General features: G+C 39.8%; 1 protein-coding gene across 1 annotated transcript in view; it reads right to left on the minus strand.

Moving 5' to 3' along the window:
* The window catches only part of FARS2 (phenylalanyl-tRNA synthetase 2, mitochondrial), a 256,771-nt gene that overhangs the window by 95,808 nt on the left and 137,138 nt on the right, over positions 1 to 23,825 (minus strand). Inside the window, exon 8 of the mRNA XM_082498981.1 lies at positions 7,690 to 7,850. Within this exon, the coding sequence (XP_082355107.1) occupies positions 7,690 to 7,850 (161 nt within the window). The remainder of the gene's footprint in view (positions 1 to 7,689; positions 7,851 to 23,825) is intronic.

The raw sequence follows: 23,825 nt of genomic DNA on the forward strand, positions 1-23,825 counted from the left end.
TGTATCAACAGGAGCACAGCCAGCAGATTGAGTGGAGAGACTATCCCTCTTTACCCAGTGCTTGTTAGACCACATCTAGAGTACTGCATTCAGTTTTGCCGCCCCCAATATGGGAAAGACATTGACAAACTGGAGCAATTTCAGCAATGGGCCACCAAGAAGATCAGGGGGCTGAAACATTTGCCTGTGAGAAAAGACTGAGGGAGCTGGGTTTGTTCAGTGTGGAGAGCAGACAGCTTCAGAGGAACCTAACAGCAACCTGCAAGTACGTATAAGGAGGTCATCAACAATATAGACCCAGGCTTTTCGCTCCCATGCATGGTGGGAGGGTGAGAAGTAATGGATGTAAGTCAAAACAAGAGAACTTCAGAATGGATAGAAGAAAAAACTTTTTCACCATGAGGACAGTCAAGCAGTGGAATAGGTAGCCCAAGATCCAACTGGATAATGTCTTGAGCAACCTGGCCTGACCTCAGAGCTGACCCTACTTTGAGGAGGAGGTGGGCCTAGAGATCTCCTGAGGTCCCTTCCAACCTGAATTAGCCTTAGATCCTAAGGCTATGAAGATGAATGAAAGCCAAGGTAAAGATGTTGTGGGAAGATAAGACAAGGTACTCCTTTGATTCCCATATTGCTGTTCCCAGCACTTTGAACTAATACAGGCAAGACTCTTCAACACCCTCCCATATCTGCATTACCGACAGTGTCCCTTTTAAACAAGAGACAAACAGGCTATAGAACCAATAGCTGTGGTAACTATCCTCACTCAGGTTTTACTTGGGGAAATAAAAAGCTAAGAATAGCCAGAGAAAGAAAGCACTGAATGTGTTGGAAAATTCATTACCTTGAAAGGCTGAGCACACAGGTCCAGTTGTGCTCCAGTGGAATTGCATGTGTGTCTGATCATTTGTTTACTATATCATATGATGGAAAAGCCACTATATTACTCATTTGCAGTTCACTGGTATGTAAGGTGCTTATTTTTTAGACCTGGACTTAAAAGTCCACAGAATTAAATTAGGATAGAATAGCATTGGGTATACCAGTTTTCATCACTCGTTTTTGAGGTATGCCTGAGTTTTGGAGAGCTGCTATAATTGTTTCAATCATTACTCTCAGACAACCCATTCCTTGCTTTCAACACCACCTCCCACACCGAGGCTGATAATACTTTAAAGTACAGAAATGCTTTGATGGCTTGTGGTCATCATTTTTGTGGTCACTCATACTTCTTGATTTTTCAAAAGGAGATCAAGAGTAGACGTGTACAGTACAAAGTCTGGGAAGACTTTCTGATTGATTTAAAAGAAGTCTTTTGAATAAGTCTTAACAGGTTTTTGCCTTAAACCTACTCTCCTTTTCTGTGTCTTTCTCCTCTTCTGCCCCACCTCCCCCTCATCTCGTTTAAACTTTCTGTTTGCCCCCAGAATTTTTTATATTGCCCCCATGCCTAAAGTACAGCTCTTTGCTCTTCTACCTTCCTCTTACTTTGTCTTAACTCAGTAGTTTGTTTTTCTTGTATCCAGTCTCATTTGACTGTCCATCCATGCTTTCTCCTCATTCCGAGCCCCAATTTTCTTCTTTTCTTCCTGTGTTTTCAGCCAATTGTCTTTAGTTGAGAATGGGAAATCAAGTCCTGTTTACTCTCTAGATGCTCGCCTGTTGACTTTCTTTATCCAAGTGTGGATCAGTAAAACTGGCTTGGATCACAGGTTTTGCAAATGAAGTTTGTGGTTTGTCAGATTAAACTCTTATTGCTTGTAATAGCCATTTTGAAAGTTTCCTCTGCTTCAGCCTTGCAAGGCGCTGATCACTCTCAGTGAGGAAGTACAGCGGTCTCTGACCTGAAACTTTTAGGCATTTAGGTTATGTTTGACTGAGCACAGGAACTATCCCATTGATTTAAATGGGACTACTCGCAAGTTTAAAGCTCAGCATGTGCTTCAGTACTTTGCCTGACTGGGGCCAGAGGGCTCAGGTTCCTAAAGCTTCAATACCAGCACTGGCTACAAACGATATGAAATTTAACATCCTGATGAGAGAAGACTTGACGATCAAGTGATTTCTAATCCAATCGTGCAGCTTAGTGCGGCATCTCCGCAACGAAGAAGATATTTTTGCCTTCTTTCCATGGCTATCCAACACTAAAAAAAGAGATTCACAACATTCTGCAGAGTATACAGACAAACCTGAAATGATATGCATCACTGTAAATGCTTTATTGACGTCTGTTTAAGATGATCTACGTAAGTCACTCATAAGAAATTCAACCTTCCCAAAGTCATGCCAATAAAACGTTTATGCTACACCATCATCTATTCTCTGTTGTACCTCCACATGCATACATACACACATTATATATCTTCAATTACAGTAAAAGTAATTAGACAATAAATCACAGTTGAGGCTGTACCTCATTTGTTCAGACATCCAAGTTAAATTTACATACTAATGGTTGCGTATTTGCCTTTAATAGATGCACTATTAGAAAGTAAACATAATAAATGAATAACCATTTAAGCATGGAGTTACCTAATCTTGATGAAAAATATCTCAAAATGTAGCAGCCAGTGAATCTATTTATTTTTTATTGGAAAATAAAGCTAATCACAGACTAAGAAGATAAATATAAATTATAGGGAGTAGCATACTAATGATGGATCAGACAGACCCACCCTGTGCAGTGAATGTAATAAGATCAAAATGGTTGAAATGGCTGACTTATACATTAGATGCTCTCCTCCTCAAGCATGGAAAAAAGGATATAGACTAAGATGGTTTAATTTGCAAAAGTTTCCCCTTGGACCTGCCAGTGCATTTTGCTTTCAGCATCTTCTAAAGCTTCAGGACAAGCTATATGTCTCCCAGCAACAACCGGGTATGTGCACAGGGATGACGACTGTCCCAGAAAACTGAAAAGTGCACAGTAAAGTAAAAAAGTTGTACTCTGCAACTGTGTGAACGAGAGGGCTCAGACACGTAGCAAACAGTGCAAAGAGGGTTACTGGGTAAATCCTTTGTCATTAGAATAGGAGCTTAATTCCTATGACATACAGAGCAAAGGCAAATGGGAGTGAGTGAAGCCCAGCCTTTGCTCTCTCGCACAGGAGAAAGATAAACTCACTTTGATTTCCTTTCCCGTACAATGAATCACTTCTTTCCACACAACTACATCTTTCTGAAGACACATTTTTTCTCATCTCTGCTAACCTTGACTGTTCACTTTTCAAAGCAGAGACAGTCTCCTAGGGTTAGGGCCACATACACCATTCTGGCTACAGCTGTGCAGGAGGTGAACACTGTCAATTCAAGCTGTTTGTCTACTCTCCTCACTCCACTGCCAATGGTTGCTAGCTCCTCAGGTCTCCCAGCACAGCTGCTCTAGGAGCTTTGTCTATCCTGGTGCCATCAGAATGATTCTGATTAGAAAGTCTATTATTTTGAGTATTGAAGCTAACAGGTTATTATGAAGGAGTTTGGAGAGACTGCATGTGCCAGCAGACACAAGGAAGACTGCAGCCCCTGGAGATGATGGGAGGGGTGGTAAAAAGTAGGTGTTCTAGGCTTATTGCAGATATTGCAGAAATGAGAAAAAGAAGAAGAGAGCAACTCCCATAATGTCACAGAGGGAGTCTGCAGTTTAGCTAGGAATCCAGAATCCCTCTGTACCAACGCTTCTCTTAGAATAGCATAAACATGCTTCTGGTTGACCTCAGTCCGGGCCACAAGGCTCATCTGCAATCAAAATAAATAATTATTTAAAACAACAGCAGCCACAGCCTCCAGCAGCATCAAATGAAAGTGACTTTGCGAGGAGAGAATGCATCAGCAGTCAATTGAGATGACGTGCTGCTTGCTCGCCGCAGCGGCGAAATGATGGAGGTTCCAGGAACCATCCCGCTGCCAGAGCCCATTCGTCTTAATCAACACCTCTGGGCACACCGCACTTCATCTGAACTGTGAGTGCCTTCCTCCCCTGAATGTCATTTCTTTTTTGTACCTTTTCTCGAGAGTTGTCAGCCCACGGACACATGGTTTTTTGGTAAGAATGCTGGCTCAGCACGAACCGGAAAGCGATTACATGGAACTGTGCTCAGGGCCCCAACGAACACAGATGCAACACAGCGTACTACATCGGATCCAAGCCATTTGTTTTATTACATTACTCCTTGCAGGTGTTTAGTCTTTCCTGCCCTGTCTGTCCTCAGCCTTTCATTTCACAGCCTGAGCAGAAGCCCTACAAAAGTGATTGAAGGCCTCTGATCCCCCCACACTGCTGCGATTCGTGTCAAATTAGAGCTAGAGCGATTTGGTAATCCAAATCAATGCAATAATCTGATCTGTCGGGAGCAGCACTCTAATGCTGCTGTGCTGAGTGGCCACAATGGTACGAGCACTGTCAGCTTTTTGACCTCCTGAAGCCTGCATGCGTATATTGAGCAACTGATGACACAGGGAAAATTCAGACACATTCAGGCTGCTAAAAGGCACAAAATACATCCTTCTAAGTCCCAAGAAAATGCTCCAATTAAATTCCATTTTTGAACAGGAGTATATTTAGCCTAGCTATTATTACAGGTTACCACTATGCAGTGTGGACTTCATGTATTTGAAGAACATTTTAATGAAGAGAAAGAAAATATTTATGGTGGTGGATACTATACAGATTATAAGAAAGGATGGGGGGGGAGTATCCAAAGGTTGAGAGGTCTGTCTCAGTTAAGCACATAAAGGATGGACATTTAAGCAGGCCTTCTGAGGCTGTAGCATTCAATTTGTGTAATGAAAGGCTCTCTGAACACCTGGTCTGTCTTGGTTCAGTTCAGTCAGGCTGAAAAGTACTGCGTGGCCTTGCATGCAGAAAATCTGACACTTTTTTTAAGATCCATTGAGATTTCTTACAACATCAACACTGGAAGACAGACTAAAAGTTTTCTTTTAAATATGATATGAATAAACCATATGATTCATTAATTATGACTCTTTAGAAAGTACACAGGTGCAGAAGGTCTGCTAACTTAGTTTTACAGCATACCTGAAAAATAACATAGAACAGAAAGAAAAACTGGCTTATTAACTCCCATCACCCAAGATCTTATGGTAGACCAAAGATTATTTCACAGTATTCTCATTTGAAGGGTCATTAACCCTTTATGAAGCAATGCCTTTATGTACTAGAAGTAAATACAGTACTGAGGTCAAAAAAGCTCAGTGTTAGATACCAGATGAAAGCTGGATACAGGCTTCCTTTTAAACAAAAAAACAAGCTTGCCTCTAGTCTCTTATATTTGGAGACAGAGTTGAAAAATATAAACTAAGAGTTAGTTTATATTTCTACCAGTTAGTTTATATTTCTACTATTCTACCAAAATTGAAGATGGGACACCCAAGTGGTGTCTGTGTATGTACGTGTTATAAGGGAAGGTGGGGGGGAGAGAAAAAGTCCCTAAGAAGTGTTTGATACCAGAGCAAAAATTTGTTTCTAAAACATTGGCCATATCCTTTCTTTAGAAGAGAGAAGGAAAAGACTGAAAATTATCCATCTTTCTACCTCTGCTGCCCCTCTCCCATACCCCTCCTTCTCCCAATCTGTATACTTTTCATTGGCCTATTTGTTGCGGTACAACAACTGCCAACACATTAATGTGATAAAGGAGTAGTTAATGGCCCAGTAATATCATTCTGATGTTTTCCTTTGGTCCAGGTTAGAACACAGTGGCAGCTGACAATTCCTCCTCCTTGAAGTCCCCTACCTATTGCATCATACCTCCTGATTCAGGTTATTCAAAATGTGTCTCAGCCAGCAAGCCTCAATTTCATGATCTCTCTACAACATCAGTTCTGGGTTGTACAACTTTCCTCCCTGTTCCAAGTTGAACCAATGCCAGCTGAAACCAATGCTGATCAGCAAGAAGACATGCTTAAAGACCTACCAAGACCTTGTCACCGCTCTCCTATTGACGATGCAGACAGTTACGCAGCAAAACAGTGCAAAACCATGTGCTCCCAGTGACTCCTGCTCAGCTAAGGTTACCAAACAGCACCAATTAAAAAAAAAAAAAAAAAGAAAAAGAAAAAAAATTTCTTTCACTTTCAGCTTCCTAGAAACTGTGTCTTTACTTCTGAGCCTATCCACAATAACCTATGCTGCTGTCATCTTCAGACTGGTTCAGTATACCTGACTTTATCTGCAGCTGAACACGAAAATGATATGCAACTTAGAGAAGCCAGACACCCAGCCCTCTCTTTGGCTCACCTTCAACATTAGACCATATCATTCTGACAATCTGAGCCTTTCCCCAAAAACCCAATCTACTGCTAATATCAGTTTGAGTTTTGGATCCACAATTTTAAAGCAAGAAAGAAATTTCACCTTAACTCCATCAGAGATCAGACCGCAATCTATAAATGAAGACACAATCCATGATCCTCAGGAGCAATGCCAATCAGAAAGATATGGGCTGAAAAGAAGGACACTCGAGCACTCCTTATTGCAAAGAATAACAAACCTTTTGTAGGAGATCAGGAAAATCTACAGGCAGACCCACCTTCAGGAACAGTGGCAAAAAACTGTCTTCTTTCTGTAAGTGATAACTACAATCTGAATACCTCAATGCTGGTATCACAAAAAACAAACAAACAAACAAACAAACAAAAAAACCAAAACTAAACTAAAACAAACAAAAAGCAAACAAAAAAAAAAATCCCACCCCCAAACCTATCCAAACACCATTTTGACTTCTGACTCTACCAGAGAAGATGTGCCAGAATTGCCATGAATTAAAAAACGGATGCTGCTACTGATTTGATGTGGATGCTGCTCAAGTATCATCTGAGCATTATCACTGTTGATTTCCCCTTTTATATTTTTAATTCTTAAATAACATAATCAAACTGTTCACAAACAAAGCAAGGGAAATGGTAAAAGGCAGCAGCAAAAAGCATTTTGCTGCTTTAGTACTTCAGACTTTGCCAAGCATCTACACAGCTATGCCAGCTGAACTCTCCCAAAGAGCGATGATACCAGCTGACTTGAACCTTCCTGTGCTCATGCCGAAGCATATTATGGAAGCAGCATTTCCACTCAGTTCAATTACGAAAATCACCTCAGTAGAGAAGTTACAAAAGAAATACAAGGCGAGCCTGCACTCTCCCCCAGCTATTAGCTGGAGTAAAGAGCTGACACATTGAAGATGGCGAGGCACATTCACAAAGCATTTTGCCAAAGTTTGACAGTGCAACTCACGTTGACTTCAATGAATGTAGAGCAAAAACAATGGGAAAAATTTGGAATGTATTACAATATTTGAACACTTAGCATCAAACACGTTTCTATAATGAAACAGAATTAGGGACGCAATTCAAGAACATACCCAAACCAGACACAGGCCTAAATCAATCCCTATTCTGAATAAATTTAAAAGTTAAATTTATGCTTAAGTATTACTCAGAACAGAGATATTCACTGGCTATCAGCAGCAACTCACAACATTATCTGACTGGAAAAAATGTTATTGTCAAAAGCTGGATTTTATTGCAGTATATCAGAGAATCGTAATAGCTGGAAAGCTGTTGCTTTAAAACCTAATCTGTTAATGGCACAGAATTTTAATTATGCGATATTCTCTACGGCTACACACACTTCTTACTGCCAGAAAATTATTATCATATACATACACATTATTTTACCTGGAATTTTATTTTTTGCCAAATGTGAGGCACAGTAAACTGCTTCAAGAAGCGTTCATCTTCACTCCAGAACAGCCGGATGTCAGGGATATCGTACAGGATCATGGCCAGCCTCTCCAAACCCAAGCCAAATGCCCAGCCAATTTTATCCTGCGCACCAGCTGCAATAAAGAAACAAACAAGATAAAAAATTCAAGAGCTTAGCTTCAAAACATGAAAAAATTGCTGATAAAATGTTCACCTATTTACCAAGGCGGGGGGGGGGGAGGTGAAGTGGCAAGACAGAAAAGCGTACAAGTAACTGCCAAATGCAAGATCTCAAGGCTACAGGAGAGATCCCACTTCCATCAAAAACTGCAGCGAGACTGCGCATATCACCGAGTCCAGGAATCAAAAGTGGTAATAAAGCCACACCTTTGGCAATTTGTTTCCAGTGTTTCAGACAGACTTTGAGAAACGCTGCATAACGCTATACGCTGCTTCCCTTTACTATCCTTAGAGCCGAGCACTTCACACCTGACTCAGTTGTGTTTGATAAGACATGTAAACATGAATTGCCTGTGCAGAATGTTTCACTTGGGCTGACAGACCAGGCCAAGCCTATGCAGCATTAACATCATTACCAACATCTAAAGGGATCCAAATTGTCTCTTTCGAGGCATCTAGAAGAAACAGAGCAATGGGATGAGAGATGTTGCTGCGTTAGCATCACACCTCCAACCAGGGAACTCCCAGGCTGCTGCCCCAGGACAAGCCACCGCTCCCACGTACAAAAGCCTCTTTTATGCAGCACTAAAAAGACAAGAATGTTTAATACAGAAGAGCTGTACAGATATTACTGATGCAACATTTCTGCCAGCAAAGTAAATATTCATACCTTCCTTCATTTACAGGGCAGGAGCACTGAGTCATTAAACAGGGATTTTTTCAACACCAGGAACCAACTCCATGTTTAGCCATCATCCTACTGATTTTAAAATAAGCTGCTCTCGCTAAGGCTCAGAGCTTTTTAAAACTTAAACAAATGCCGAAATAAACACACTTATGCTGAAAGGGTGCATGCACGTGTGACAGACTTGACTCTTCACCATCAGCACTGGCAGCGTGCTCCTGAGTCACATAATGTCACCGTACATCTCACAGCTATCCAGCTAGACCAAGGCCATACCTGCCTCCCCCAGTATTAATTTAAACTCTAATTTTTTTGGAAACTTTGAACTCGGCAGCTTCCCCACCATCATGCAGGAGACGGGAAGCAGAAGTCGTCTTTCTGACCTCAGTCTCTGCAATCAGAAAGGAGAGAGCTCCTGTTATTTGGGCGTCGATGACATCCTGAGGTATGCCGTCACGTTCAATGCTGAGACAAAACAGTCCAGAGTCCTGTTTAAATTGAGGCTGGCATAACAAGCTTGGGAAAAGAGACACAGCCATCACTTTGATTCTTTTAATTAATTTGAATCTGCCTATTTACCTGGAATACCAAGTCCTCAGCAAAACCCCTCCGTGCCTCATCTGCAAGCTCAGCTGTATTGCAGTGGCACAGGAATTTGGTCAACTTCATAATAGTACTACCCAAAGGAGTCTGCATATTCTGCCTTGTCCCTTCTTGTGTGCTCATGGACAAGATTTTGCACTTTCTAAACTTTGAAAGCAGACAGTCTATCAACTGAATTGTGGAAGTCCTAAATAGAGGACTGGGACTCACAAGATACCTCATGGCAGAGCTGCCCAAACTAGTATGCTTAGACCAACCAACAGTCTTTGAGCTAACCTGACCTTGGAAACCTATGGTCCACGCCACCTTATGGGAAGAACTGCCCTATTTGCTACTAATGCTTATTTTTAGAGAAAGGATAATGACTACATGCAATGTAGTGAAATTTGTGTTTGGGAAAGATTTTGACCTTTGATTTTAAGTGTAAAACATAAACTGTTTCTTTTCCAAGCTGAAAATACTATTTCTCTCCATGCTCCAGTATATAAAAGTCATTATATTTTTACGGCTATGAAGAAGGGAAAATAATTCGTTGCAATGGTGTTGCTTCCCCAAACTTCCAGCTTGTTTTTCTTAGATCATCAACTCCTGCCTCAGTAGAGAAACTCCTATTCATTTCAAAAGTGCCAGACTTTCATACACATATGGACATTTCTGAAGACTGATTAAGCCAACCCATGCTCTCATCCAGAGGTAAAGTAGAGCATCTGGAGCAATATCCACAAGGGTTCTGAAGAGCCACTGCTTAATCTCAACAGAGGCATTAAACCCAAAACCTAAAGATGCTAGGTTAAGCGCCGATGTTGATCATTTCACTGATGTTCATTTAAGTATACATGATAGGAGGTGACGATCCTCCTTTCCCACATTACTGATGATTACTGGTAGATTGGACAGGAAAAAAAAGTGATACAACCGAACATGAGCAGAATGAGTATATATTCTGATAAGTAGACCTTTACATTTAAGATTTGTGCTTTTTTAACTCTTGTAACTATTTTTTCCTCACACTTTATACCTAATTGATTTGCTATGCACTTTAATTCTGCAATGAATGTTTTGATTTTATACCAGCATTTTTTTTTTTTGGTTGGGTGGGTTTTTTTGTTTGGTTTTTTGTTGTTGTTGTTTTAGGAGGACTGGAACACATCACAGGTTTTTGCACTCTGTAGCAGACAAAAAATTCTTAACCCAGCTATCTGCCTAGCGGCTCAGAACATTGTCATCTGAGCTATGAATAAACACCTAGCTGCAGAACTCGTCTTTCAGGTGATTCTTGTACAATTATCAGCCTTCAGACCACAAACCTCTCAAGTGTCCACAGTCAAAGCTATATCAGTGAAGAATTCTCTCTACTCAGAGAAGAACCTTCCACCCACCCCCTCACCCCCTCCCCCCCCCAAAAAAAAGACAGACAAGAAAAATGAAAATGCAGATAATTAGAATTCCTCCTCAAATCAGCACTGGCAAATCTCCATTGCACTCCTTATCTTCAGTTATTTTATCTCTGATCTCTTCTCCAACTTCCCATTTGTAAAGCTCCAAGTCAATGTAGCGTTGACTTAAACCATCTGAAGAACTACCTTGGGCAACTCAACAAGACTAAAGCACACTTCTAAACATATTTCTGATTGGAAATGACCAGGTGGCTTAGAAGTTAAACGTGCAGATAACCACCCAGTTGAGTGAGACATCAACCCAAAGCTTTTCACAGAACATATATATGTTTATATACACTGAATTTTGGGAAGTAGTACGCGAAGTAGTATGCAAAGTAGTCAAGTGAAGGTGAGTCAACATGACAGAAAGAATGAGCACAGAATAGCTTTAAATGTGGCAGAAAACAGGTTGAAGTTCGGACAGGAGACCAGGCCAAAGTGGCAGACTCCAGGGACCTGGTGGGGGAATCGTAGCATCACTGCTTGAAATAACGCAGACCAATAGATAAAGCTTTCCTGACACATGAGCTTTCCCCAGCTGGCTCTCAAAGGTTTGTACGCTGCCAGGCTCCTGCTGCCTCACGTGAAAAACTTGATTAACCCACCAGAAGAAAACCGCTGGAAGCTTTGCATGTCAGGTAGCCAAAGATGGAAAAGGAAAGGATAAAACGGTTTGACTGGCTTCGCACAAAGGGGGCTGAGACAGTCCAACCTGACTCCAGAAGTTTGTATCATCACAGCTGTGTCTTACAGGGGAGCTCAAGAGTCCTTGTCATCCTTGAGAAGTCATATCTATCTGTCCTGCTCTTAAGCTTCCAGCCCAGATGAATCAGTTTACACATAAATGTAGACCAATCATGTTATTCTCCAAAAAATGTTGTTAAATGAAATCTAAATTTGATCAGCCAGGATGGGAAGCTTCGTAATTACTCATTGAGGCGTATATAATGACCTGCCAGAACTCATGGATTATATCCCACTGAATCCTCAGAAATACCCACAGACAGAAACATTTACCTTCTCAAGGAGTGTGAGGCAAGACATTTTGCACTGTACAAGATTTTTAAGACATATTTTGCAACATAGTAGTAGGAACAGGTTGACAAAACTTTTTTGTTATACACTTCAGTCACACGTACTCTTATATCTATACTGGCTTTTACTTAACAATTTTCGCTACTGCTGTAAAATTGCCAAAAAAGAAATCTTTCTTTCAATAGAGCCTAAATTGGGTCTTCAAATTGTTATACTCAGCAGTTACTGAAAAGTGAAAGAAATTAAATTTTGATCTTGGATTGAGGCAAAGTCAGGAGCATACAACAGTCTGCATACAAGGTGTTCTTCAAAAAATGCCCCAAAATGAATATACCCAAAGTGTGTGTAGCTGAAAGCCGGGATGAGTTCCAGAAGCAAAGACCTGAATTTGATCTCCTGCTTTCAGTCCAAGCCATGGCTGTTAATGAAGCAAATTCAGGAACTTCTCTCTGGGAAGAGAGGTGAACAGATTCTCAAGGATACACAGACTACACATCATGTTTTATAAAACAAATCTTCGCTTTAAACTGTGTAGAAAGTAAGTTATAGACATAATGAACATGTGACTTGACACAAAACATCAGAAATTCCTGAAACAAAGACCTATGCTCACATTTGAGCTCTATGTGATTAATGGACAGTTTATGAACGTGGCTTTGAAAGGCAGCTTCTTCAAAATAAATATTTACTTATCATTAGGAATGCATGTTCTATACAAGGGCCACAGCAATGAGGTAAACCGTGTTTACCCGTGTTAAAAATAAGCCATTTTAATTTTTTTCCTACTTCAGATTAAATTCCCATATGTTGGGAGTGAAAGTTCTACAGAAAAAAAAAAAAAAAAAAACAAACAACTAAGGTGTCAGTTTAATACAGAAGAGCTTCTGAAAGTGCAAGGTCAGGTGGCTGGCATGCTATGCAACTGAGGCCAAAAAGTTTACTGAAGTTTCCTTCTGAACTGCTCTCTTCAGCAAAAGCAAAAATCAAAACTGTCATATTATTCTCTAACTCTGTTAAATTGATGCATTCAGGCTCCCGCGTGCAATTCAGTTTAAATTGCCTCCTAAAATAAGGACTTGGCTTTCAGACTATGCATGCTAAGTAAGCTACTCCTCAAGAACTCAAGAAAAGAAGTAAACATTCAATTATGCCTATTCTGTGGAAAAAGAACTTGTCTTTCTAAATCTCATATGTGGAATAATTTTCTAACAATAATAGTCACTTTGAGACCACAGCTTTGTCTCCTGGGTCAGACTGATCTGTTCTGTTTGCTCCGCTTGAAAACTAAGCAAAGTAACTTTAAAGGCTTTGATTGAGTTTTTAATACGTATGTTTATTTTTGTTCCTTCATCAGAATAGCTGGGTACATAATAAAGGAACAGCCTATTAAAAAAAAAATCTACCCAGGGAAGCCATCCATCAGATTCAACTTCCTTTTAATAGGTAATTAACACAGATTCTACCATATTACCAATATTTCACCAGGTCTAATAGCTGAGAGGAAAACATTTCTCATAAGGGGAAATGGATGACCAGAGCAGCAGCGGACAGGAAAACGAAATTAGCAAGAAGAGGAAAGAACGAACCAAAGCAACAACAAGGAGGAACTTTCCCTATTTTTTCCCACCTCGGACTGACACTTTCAGTTTCCAATTCTTTTATCTTTCTGCTTCTGAAATTATGAATTCCGTGGTCCTCTTCCCCGGCTCCTTTCCATCTTCCTATCTTTGCTCGAGTCCACTTCTCCCATTCCCACAAGCCCTCTTAAGCATTCACAACAAAATCAATGACAAAACCACCATTAAACAGAATCTTACTTGAAACTTCTGATATTTTTTTCAAAGTTCGTAACCATACGCTGCAATAACATTCAACCTTTCAAGTTATGTAAAAGTATGCACTTAGCTCCCAAGCACAACAGCAGATATTAGTCATTAACTACAAACACTTTTATGGTATATGGTCTTCCTTTTTCTCTGTACTACAGCTCACGTATCCGAACAAATGGCTTGCTTAGTTTTTGAGTTTTTTTTCCTTTACCTCTGTATATCTCAAGACTGGACATTCTCCATGGAGGACAGTGCAACTTGCTATCATAATTTATGTCACAGAGCAAAAAAACGGATTGACTCCTTGGGTCTATTTCTCCTGGTTCTGCCTGTGGGCTCCAGTACTGCTCTTTTTGTTCTGTGTATGTAAAAGCAAATTCTGATTCCTTTCATAATGTTTTGTTCATTCAGACAAAGTTGGATTTTTGAGGTTTTGGGTCTTTTAATATCTTTTAATACCGTTAAATCTCCCTAGACATTGAAGCCATGTAGATTTGAAAGAAATAAAAGCAATAAAGAAATACATGAGGGGTTGCCACTTGGCAGAAAGACCAAGTCTACAATACAGTTCAAAAATTCAATTACAAATCTCATTTTTTCAGGGGTATAAGTACAGCTGGACAAATTCACTCCATATATATTCATTGCCCCCAGGTGCAACTTTCTTGGCAAACTTTCACCAATTCCAAACTTGACTGTTTACTGTCTTATGAAGTAGTCATTTCTTCAAGAAGAACATGCAGAGCAAGGAACAAGAACACAAAGACCATCACAATGTGATACAATCGTCAAGAGATTAAGACGTCCTCAAAAGATACAGAGGCAGCAGTTATGTATCATAGCACAGGATGCTATTAGTATGTTTGATATTCCTGTTCAAAAATCAGAATGGCCAGACCACCTGTATATATTAAAAGGTTAAAAATTGTGTTCATCTGATAGCAGCACAGTCTCGTGAAAGCTTGACACTGCACAGTATATTCAACTTTTACAGGCAGGGACTAACACCACATTTTGTGTTTCTACAGCACCTACCATAAAGAAGCCTTGGGCTCATGACTGGGATCCCTTGGCTTTACAATATATGAAAAAAATCGACAGATAAGGTTTATGATTTAACAACTACACCCTTCTGCCACAAACTCATCAATTGGAAGAAACTCATGAAAAGCCTCATGATCACGTAGGCATCACTTGCCTTATAACTGGGGTTGAGATAATAGTCCTTCCTTTCCTAGAATGATACAGGTAAGAAACATAATAAATGTAAAACATTAAATTTCAAAATCTTTCTGTCAATAGTAGTTCAGCATTCTGATGATAAAGCTATAAAAAGATTTCATACTGAAGTGCAGCATATATAGTCCAACACAATGAACTCCAACATAATCCCACTACAGTGTTTCATAGCAGTTCTGACAAGGTTCCAGGTACACACAATTAATTTATTTCAAAAAAAATCACAACATGAAAGGTCCAGGTGTACCTAAACACATTGTCATATAGCACAGGCTAGAAAAATCTTTGTTCAGAAGCACTACCCCCAGTTTTCCTTCCTTTTTACTATAGAGCTACTCCACCAGTCCTATGCTACAACAGTTTGAAGGACATTTCTCACTTTTGCTCCCAAAGGGCTCTTCAAAGTGTGACTGGCTTTCCAAGTCATGCCTTCTTATTGATCTCCCATCCAAAAAATTCGACCATTGCGCGTTCCTGGGAAAAATCATTTCTGTCAATAGGTCTCATGCTATTCAAATACATGGATATGTTCTAAAAAAATAATTACAGGAAGGAAGTACTATACAAGATCAGACACCACCAAGCAGACAATGTCACAAAAGGACTCTCTTGCATTTCTTTCTACATAGCTCCCGAGTATAGTGTTTCCAGTTGGTGCTTGTCAACCTGCCAACCTGCAAATATCTTTACCTGCACCTATAATATACCTATGGATTCCAACTAGTCTCCTGGTATGTTTTGTACACATGGCACACATAAAAGGGAAAGTATGCAGCTGTAGCATCAATGGACACCTCAGGAAACTCAGTTCTGTGTCTCAGCAAAAGGCATTGTGATCCATCCATGACCTGTGTTTCTGCCTGGGCCTAAAATCTGTTTCCTCTCTCATGCCCATGTTCCCAAGAACACCAAGATGGAGCAAAACCTGAACTTACAAATTAGTTTCTTTAGCTTGTAGTGCGCTGCTGGACTTCTGTGCAGCCACAACTCTTTGAACTGCATCACCCGCGAAAGGACTTGAGCTGTGCCTAACCCTGAGCCTGCTCAGTGACCCCATGGAACGGCACTGCTGTGCCCAGCACTCTTCTGGGGCAGGAACTGAAGGTCTTCCCTCAAGGCTAAAGAGTTCTCCCTCCTACTCAGTTCATCTTTTGAAATTGTACCTGGTGATTATCAACTTGATGGCTATTAATGTATTCTCTTTGGATTTGGGGAGGCTTCCAAGTGGAAGCAGAGATATCTGCAAGAAGATGCTGTGCAGAAGCCCAATTCTAGGGGATGCCATTGGCTACTTCACCACTACACACTGCTAGGTATCTGGTCGAAGCCAGTCGTTCAGCTCTACTGTAAATGGCAAGAGACAATCACAAATAATTATTCACTCTATCATAAGACATGTACAGACAAAACATTTATCTTTTCGACAGGTGAATCAGATTAGATGATTTTGACCCTATGTGCCCATTTCAGCTTCAATTTTTATCGTGAAATAAGCGTTCCTATATAATTAGAAGGAAGAGAATAAAAATCTTTCATCTCAGAGTAATCACCACACATTAATTTCTCTTTTGGATTTCTTTCTCAGATTTCTTTTAATTAGTTTCATCATTTCTAGTAACCTCTATCATGATTTAGGAACTCATGTGACACAAATACAATTACATTTTGAGTACTCTCCTGTCCTTATCTCCCTCTTCCTGCACTGCACAAAGTGCCTATAGCCATTTTTTAAAATTTTATAATTTATTTCATTTATTTCAGCTCATCTTACTCACCAGTAATACTACAGGATCACAGCCAGACCTCCATCCCTTTCTTGCTTACAAGTAGAACAAGTTAGAGACTATCTTTAAAATTAACCCACCATCTCCATTTGAAGCAGGTGAAAATAAAATAGTGAAGAGGAAGTAATTATTCCTTAAAGTCCAAATTAACTGTTTCCTCTACTTCCTAATTTGTATGAAATTCCTGAGTTCTGGCAGCAGAGCGTTTATTTCTGAAAAATAATGATGTATTAAAACGTGACAAATTGTATTACAGTTCAGCATAAAGTGGCTGAAGGAGGTTCACACAATACAGTATTAGCAGCTTCTACACTATTGCAGTTGGAAGAAATATAACATTGTGGCGTCCCGCTTAAACTATGCAAGAAAAGCTTAGGAAAAGACACAAGGAAAGGTTTTGCTTGAGGGACTTGGAATAATTTGTGGAGAGGCTTCTTGCCCTCTCTTGCCATGTAGCTGACAAGGCATGTAAAAAGATGATGGAAATAGATGCAGAAGAAATAAAATATACAAGTGAAACAGATTATGCTCTGCAATTCTTTCTATCAAAATGGCGTGACTACAACAACCCTACAGTAAATGAAATCAGTAGAAAAGGAAAAGAATCCCACAGGAACCTGCTTTTCCATCAGGGACTAATATCTGTGCAAGATATTACTGCTATTTTATATGTTCAAAATTAAGTTTATACGTAGTCGTTCAACGTACACTTTTAAATCCCCCTTTTATGATATCTATCTCTAATGACATTTCCTAGTAAAGTGTATGAATAGCAAAATGTCCCATTTTACATGAAAGGACATTTCTCCAGGTATGATGGGCAGTATATGCCCAGGGAAGTATACGCTTTGCTAAAATGAAAACCAAAATATTACCTTATTAGACAACAGCAACATGTCCCCAACAGAGTGAACTGGTAAAACTTGGTTTGCTTTGGAAAGTTTGAAGAGATTCTTCTTGATGATGCACCTTTTCATCAGCAAAAGGTCTGTGTCAGCCCAATTTCAGCAGCGAGTAGTTGGTTCTGCTGGTATGAAGTACAACTACAGCACACCTACACTGGCCAACCTCTCCTGTCCCGGGCTGGGGAGTGGCACCCACACACAAGGTGTGTGTTATAGTAGATTATGTGGTACACTAAGTTATCGATACACTGATGATGTCCAGCTGGTGCTGTACACATGTGCTTATGTAAACATGTTAGCATCCCACAGACAATCTCTTGATGTATGTTATAGCTGGCAAGCAGAGTTATACCACTAACAGCCAGAAATGAAGGGAAAGCTCATTGCAAAAAGATGGGCTGCAGGATAACCCTGTAACTACTCTCTCCCTAGGTATATGTATTAATAGAACAGTTTACTCCCTTACACAGGGACCAACAGCACAAAACAGAACAGCTTTATTTACCTTTGGAGGAGGAGGGAATTTCCTCAGAAAAGATACTCAAAGAAGGCAAAGACTGCCACATAAAGCACTCCAACTTCCATAGCTCCTTGAAAAAAAACATGATTATCCCACTATGCTCATATAAATTCTCAATTATATCTAATATTTTGTATGTGTAATAATTATAGAGGTATACACACACAGAATCACTCTACAAAGCTTGTAGTTATATTACACTGATGACCCATAAGAATGTGATGATATACAACAGAATATCTCAATTTTTCAGTTTTCAATTTCAAGCAAGCAGGAAATGGCCCACAAAAGTGAGCCTTAATACAACACTTGCTGTTTCAATGAAATCTTCACGCATTCTGAAACGCTAGAATTAAGGTTGCCTGAGGAACACTAAGATGCGTTCATCTTAGAAATACATTACAATGCTGTCTTCAATAAGACAAACAAGTATTAATCTTTCCACAAGACTTTGTTCTGTTCAGCACAGAAAAGAGGCAACGGTTAATGATCCCTGCTTGCGTTCTTTGCATTGCTGAATATGTTCCCTCAGTGCCTTACACACTGAGCAATATTCAAGCAGAGCTCTGAAGAGACATTCTTTCTTTTATAAGCTTCCCAATGAAGCATTCAGTTCCGCAATATTTAAATTCCTGAAAAATATTAAGGACTTCTTTTCCTTCTTCCACATGTCTCAGTGAGTTGAGGAAGTATTGCTGACTCCTGCATTGCAGACTGGGAATGTGGGCACAGAGCCTTTAAGATCAAAAGCATCTATTAATTTTGCTCCCAGTCTGAGATACCTGGAACCTGATGTTTCTGAGCATCAAGCATTACACAGTGTTTAATATGTTCAAAGTACAGCTCCCTATTATTACAGCTGCAGCTGTGAGCACTCAACACTACCAGCAAACCAGACCCCAGGGGCCCAAGTCAGGCACCAAGACAACAAAAAGCACACATTTAGGGGCCACATGCGAAAAGTTTGAGTTAGATGTTCCCACACTCACAGAATCACAAAATCACAGAATGGTCAGGGTTGGAAGGGACCTCTGGAGACCATCTAGTCCAACCCCCCTGACAGAGCAGGGTCACCTACAGCAAGGTGCACTGGATGGCATCCAGGCAGGTTTTGAATTGCCTCCAGAGTGGGAGACTCCACAACCTCTCTGGGCAGCCTGTTCCAGTGCTCTGTCACCCTCAAAGTAAAGTAGTTCCTCCTCACGTTCAGATGGAACTTCATATGTTCAAGTTTGTGCCCATTATATCTTGTTCTATCACTGGACACCGCTGAAAAAAGCCTTTTCCCACCCCTCTGGCACCCTCCCTTTAAGTATCCACTCAACTAGGAACAGAAAGAAGAGAAGGCAGGGCAGCATGCAAGTGCACGCTGTCCTTTCCTGCTGTCATTAGACACCCATTTCATGCTTTCCAACTACTGCCCTAGTGAGGCAGAAGCTTGCAAGAACCCCATCCTCCGTCTAGCAGTTCCAATTCTTCCACAGGGAACGATCATCATGGAAACAGAATCAAATAGCGGTCCTTCACAGGAAAAGATGTAAACTTAGCAATGTCCTTTGCCTCCTAAATTACCCCCTGCCCCCACCTTGCTCCCCCCAGGACTCCGGCTTTCCAACCAAGAAGGTTTCTCTCTCTCTTTCTCTCTTGGACATAGCATGGAGGTTTTGAGGGACCGAGCCTCCTGCGTACTGGAAAGGTGCTGATGGATGCCTACAGCCCCAGACTGAATTGCAGAGAGCCCGACTCAGCCTGTGCCCAGCTCAGGGTGAATGCTGGATGAGTTCAGCTGACAGCAAGTCATGGTACCACTGAGCCCACACTAACTGCGAGTTCCCAGAGGAAGCCAGAGCTAAACAAACTCCTGTGGATAAACGTGTTGGAACCCTTCACCCAAGTACTGTTCCATCTTACTTATAGGCACAGCCTGTGAGAAAAACAGTACTACTTACTAAACAAAGTTGTATGCCTTTTTTTCCAGCTCCTATAACAACAGCCTCCTTCAATAAGCAGTCAAAACTGTAAATAAGGTGGGCTAAAAATGTAATTAGGCTTTACTAGAAGTTGATTGAAAACTACAGGAGTATATAATCTGAAGCCCACTGAGGACAACAGAGAAAAACAAAAAACCAAAAAAACCCACACAGACTTCAGTAAGGTATGGAAAAGTTTCTTTCTTACTGAACACCATCTTGTTTCGTGCACAGGGCAGGGGCGCAGAAGTGACTGCCTTGGTGAGGAAAGAGAGACAGGCTCAAGTGTGTAATTGGGGGTGTGTGGGGGTGTGTATGAGTATCACAGTACCTCAATGGGAAAGATCTAAGCTTCACTCAGTGCGTTCTGTATCCTCATGGACTATATGAATGGAAATGTTCTGATATACATAGAACATAAACGAAAGGTTACTGCTTTGATTACATGGTATTTTAATTCGCTGTTGAAATATTTAAAGGAACTAAAAAAGAAGACTATTCATCTGCTTTTCTTTCTGGAGGAATGAAGATATTAAGAAAAATAATTTCACTTTTTCAGTTGAAAAACTGCCATTGAAACCCCCTTATTAAAGAGATTCCTTTCTCAAAAAAAGTCACTAGTTCTCTAACTAACATTCCTTTTTCACAACAGATAATTACTCTGTTGTTATGCACCAAAGTTAATTTTGGAGAGGTAATGCCACTGACACTTAAAGAAATGAATGATAAAAGAAGTGTTGGACCCCCTAATTCTATAATTCCCATGTAATGTCAATTAATGAAATACTATTTTCCACTGAGATTTTTTTAAAGTGCTAGATAAAGGGGCTGCTGTGCTTCTAACATTTACTCTCACGATCAAATTGTGTCTCTTATAGCTATCAGAAATAAAATTAAAAAGAGATCTCTTCCTATAAAATAAACTGACAGATAGTTTTTCATTATATCTTGTTTCCTTTACAGTTTGAAAGTTGACAGCAATTGCTATAGGAACTCATAACTGTCTGGTAATTTTTGCTCTGCACTCATTTAGAGAAGTCCATGTTGAATATCAGTCCCACTTGTCAATAGAGGAGACTCCGAAATATATTAACATTTAGTTTTACATGACAGATAGTAATTGGGTTGTTATTTTGTCACTGTGTAAATTTTCAGTGACCTTTCTAAAAAAGAAATAACAAGTCAATAGAAACTGTTTCTTCTTGACTTTCTTCACCCTCTTTTTAATACTTTTTTTTTTTAAACAGGCATCTGAAATTTATGAATCCCTTTCCAGCTACATACAGTTTCATGTTTGGGTTTTATTTTTTTTTGGTTTGTTTTTCTTTTTTTTTTTTTTGTGTGTGTGCAGTTTGTGTTTTTTGTTTTTTTTTTTTTTTTTAAGGTAGAAAGTATAAGTAAGGCAGTTTTGGTTGTTTTTTTGTTTTGTTTTACTTTGTATTTTACTTTAATGGATGTTTTCTAAGTTGATATCTCAACTAACATATTCCATATTTACAGCAAATAACATCAGGTTTTCCAGCACAAAGTATCCTAAGAATTCATTCACCCTCTCCCAGGAAATGGAAAAAGAAAACACAACCAAATGAAAACACAGAGGGGCCAGCTTTCAGCAGTTGATGTGCATTTGTGCATCTTGTAAAGAAATATCTGAGTACACATAATCAGTTTATCTACATATACCCACTGAACATAATGCATAACGGTATTTGTAAATACAAGTTGTATCAGCATAACTGTGAATAAAGATTGAATCAGCCCAAACGCTACTGCTTGCTCTGCACTCTACCACCATATGCCTGTCAACCTTTCCCTCCGGCGAGCAAGGAGTCTTGCTAATATTAAAGACAATGCAAACTCACGGCCATTTTAGAAGATGGCAGTGGCGTGGGCAGCTCTAGGAATACGCTGTCTCTCTCCTGAAAGCACAAGAAGATTGAACACAAACGCACGCAGCACAGGAAGCAAACAGGAGAAATTAAAAGTCTAAGTGCAGTTGCAGAGCCATGACCTCATTGGAATTACAGACATGGTGGGACAGCTTGCTTTACTGGAGTGATAGATGGGTACAGGCTTTTTTTGGAGAGATTTAAAACTTGACTGAACAAAGCAACGTGTTCTGCCTGGACTTCCTCTGAACAGGGGATTGGACCATAGACCTCGGGAGGTTTCCGCTCCCTGCTACATCCTCGCAATTGACAAGGAAAATGAAATTGTGATGATTCTGTTGAATTTATAATATTTTAATACCAAGACATGCCTGTGCAACTGTGATTGTGGTTTTGTGTGTGTGTGCATGTAATTCTTTGTAGGAAAATCATGCCCAATCTTTGCTAAGGAAAAAGCCCAAAACACTCATCTCAACAGAAACCTTCACGTATAGCTACTGCACAGCATTTCAGTGGGTTTTAAAAATAAAAAGAGCCTGGAAGACTGTATCATAACATTGCCCCAAAAAAAAATGGAGGTAAAACATGACAGTGCGATATTCTTTCTCAATACATTACATTTTAAATTAACACACTCTGAGGTTATTTACATGCGAACTCCCTGTCAATTCTTTCTGCGGTGAATGGTTAAGCATGTAATTTTGGGTAGATAACCTGCACGTTTTTTCCACGGCAACATTTTTAATAGCATCTTTGGCTTACCTTCCTCATGAAACCACAATCAGAAGAACTTCAAGGCACATTGGACAAACTAGTTAATATTCAACACAGCTCTTGGGATTATGGCACCATTTCACAGATGAACAAGAAGAGGGCTCTGACATCTCCTTTACGACGAACTGCCTGATTTGTGGGTGCCCAGTCCTCAGCTTTGGGGGACTGTAAACCCTAACAAGCTATTGCCATACAGGTTCTACAAACTGACTATTAATTTATGATACATTCAAAGAACTCTTAGTCTTGCAAACCATCAGTCAGTAGGGTCTGTTTTTTTTTAAAAATAAAAACAAAACTCCACAAATGCACTCGTGCACCCCTTTAAGAATATTGCAGTGGGATGCTTACAGTCAACAAAATAAAAATGTGAGATTTTAGGGGTTCCCACAAGTTACTAAAGATACAAGATGTCCAATTCCATGAGACACTAAACTGCATAAGATTAGCTAGCATGGTGAACTGCTCAGCTTCATACTCTATGAAATCTATGCAATCCCTGCAAATAGTATTAAACAGTATTTTTTGCTTCTTTCTTTAGATCTTTACAAATAATTATTTGGATTTTACTTTAATATTTTGGAAAGCAGGAACCTCTGCCAGGAATACAGTACTTCACATCATAATCCTGATATAAATCATCTTTCACTCAAATCAAACAAACAAAAACTCCAGGTCATCTCAGTTGTCCAGCAACCACTACCTTGACTTTCATGCTACAATTTCATTAATGTTCTAGTTCTGCAACTCACATCGCTGTCAGGAGCTAGATTTCTGCTACCAAAAAAATAAGCATAAAAGGATATGTCTTAACATATACTAAAAAAACCCAAATAAATAAAGCAATGCACGCTATTGTGGTTAAATTCCCTTGACATTTCTATAATCTTGTTATTACAGTCTGTAAGAAAAAAAGCCTGTAAAGGTACCCACATACTAATTAGCAATGCCATGTTTAAGTATCTATTTTTTACTTGGAAGCTGGCCATTTCTGTACCGTGCAGTGAGTTTGAACTGAGGTTAAATATAAGAAATAGTAGGAATTATCAAATTAACGCGCAGGTATGTAAAACCAGCTAGACCAAAGGGGATTACATGCTGCAGCTCCTCCATTACTAATAAGGGATTGCAAAATTGATAATACCAAGCAGAAAACTCCCCAACAAGTCGACCTCACCATCTGGCTTATCTCAAACCCAAAGGGAATTAAACAATGAAAGATAATAATTTTCCAACAGTGATGCAGCAGTGCAGAGT

The sequence above is a fragment of the Vanellus vanellus genome (assembly GCF_965231255.1).
Source record: "Vanellus vanellus genome assembly, chromosome: 2".
NCBI lineage: Eukaryota > Metazoa > Chordata > Aves > Charadriiformes > Charadriidae > Vanellus > Vanellus vanellus.